At 67.9% G+C, this 1,347-nt stretch overlaps 1 protein-coding gene across 1 annotated transcript in view; it reads left to right on the forward strand.

The window, feature by feature from the left end:
* Positions 1–1,074, forward strand: part of EMIHUDRAFT_113896 (hypothetical protein) — a gene marked incomplete at both ends in the record, with an annotated part of 7,093 nt that extends 6,019 nt beyond the window's left edge. Inside the window, 3 exons of the mRNA XM_005781385.1 lie at positions 242–468; positions 546–611; positions 790–1,074. Coding sequence (XP_005781442.1) covers positions 242–468; positions 546–611; positions 790–1,074 — 578 coding nt within the window. The remainder of the gene's footprint in view (positions 1–241; positions 469–545; positions 612–789) is intronic.
* Positions 1,075–1,347: the final 273 nt, after the last annotated feature.

Raw genomic sequence — 1,347 nt, forward strand, 5'->3', positions numbered from 1 at the left:
CCCGAGAGGACCCCCGAGATCGCACGAGATCGCGCGAGGCTAGGCCTTGCTCTAGCGAGGCAGTTCTACGAGGTTGCCGCCGCGCGCGCGCCGCTCGGCGCGGCCGCGTCCCCCTCCTTGCTCCCGCGCGCATTTCTTTTTTCGCAGCCGCATTTCTTCTCCAGGCGTGGCCGCGTCCCCTTCCCCTCTTTTCGGGCAGTGCGTCTCGCTTTTTGGTAAGGAGCATTTCTTTTTTCTCCAGGCGTGGCCGCGTCCCTCTCCTTCTCGCCCGCCGGAGACACCGGCGCCTCGCACCATGCCGCGCTGATGGCGCACGCGACCGGAGAACAGCTTCGCCTGCTCACCGCCCAGCTGAACCTCGAGCGGGAGACGGCCGGCGCGCCGCCGCCGCCCGCCGCCGCTGCCCTCGCGCCTGGCCGCTGGCGCTTCGTCGACTTGCCCCTCAACGAGACGCTCTTCCGCTGCTTCGTGTACGGCCAGGCGCCGTGCGCAGAGAGGCTACGCTTGTGTATTTCTTTTTATCACAATAGTTCTTTTTTCTCCAGGCGCCGTATGCAGAGAGGCTACGCTTGGAGCTGCGCGTGCCGGAGCGGCGCTGGTGGCGGATCAAGGTGCGCGGGCTCGCCTACCCTCCCCTACCCCACGGTACCCGAACCCATCCTCCCCTACCCCCACGGTACCCGAACCCACCCTCCCATACCCCACGGTACCCGAACCCACGCGCCCGTACCCCACACTCCACGGTACCCGAACCCATCCACGCCTACCCCGGGCGGCACCCGAACCCAGGTGCGCGGGCTCGCCCAGCTGCGCGATTGGCCCGCCCTCTGGCTCTTCTACAACTCGGCGCGCCGGCCGCCGCTCAGCGCCGCCGCCTTTGCCGAAGCGGCCATCGCAAACGGCGCGCCGGCGGAGGCCGCGCGCTACGCGCCTCGGATGCCGCCCGCCGAGGCGGTGCCGCTCCTCCTGCAGTGCGGCGAGGCGAGCGCCGCGCGCGCGATCGCGCTGGCAAACAAGGACAAGAACCCCGAGCTGCTGAGGCGGGTCTCCGCACACCTCGGGGCGGCGCCTTGAGCGGAATAGAGGCGGGTTGTGTGATGGTACTAATGAGGTGGATGACATGCCTGGTGTGTGCAACGCGGTGAGCACCCCCCCCCCTTTGTGCACCCTCGCGTCTCCACGTCTGACGGCAGGAGCCCCACGGCATTCAAAGTGCAAGGCCCGGTGCGCGTGGGAGCGGTGTGTGTGTGTGTGTGTGTGTGTGTGTGTGTGTGTGTGTGTGTGTGTGTGTGTGTGTGTGTGTGTGTGTGTGTGAGGGGGGGGGGTGTCATGTCACTGCATCCTCTG

Source organism: Emiliania huxleyi (assembly GCF_000372725.1).
Source record: "Emiliania huxleyi CCMP1516 chromosome Unknown EMIHUscaffold_202, whole genome shotgun sequence".
Taxonomy (NCBI): Eukaryota; Haptophyta; order Isochrysidales; family Noelaerhabdaceae; genus Emiliania; species Emiliania huxleyi.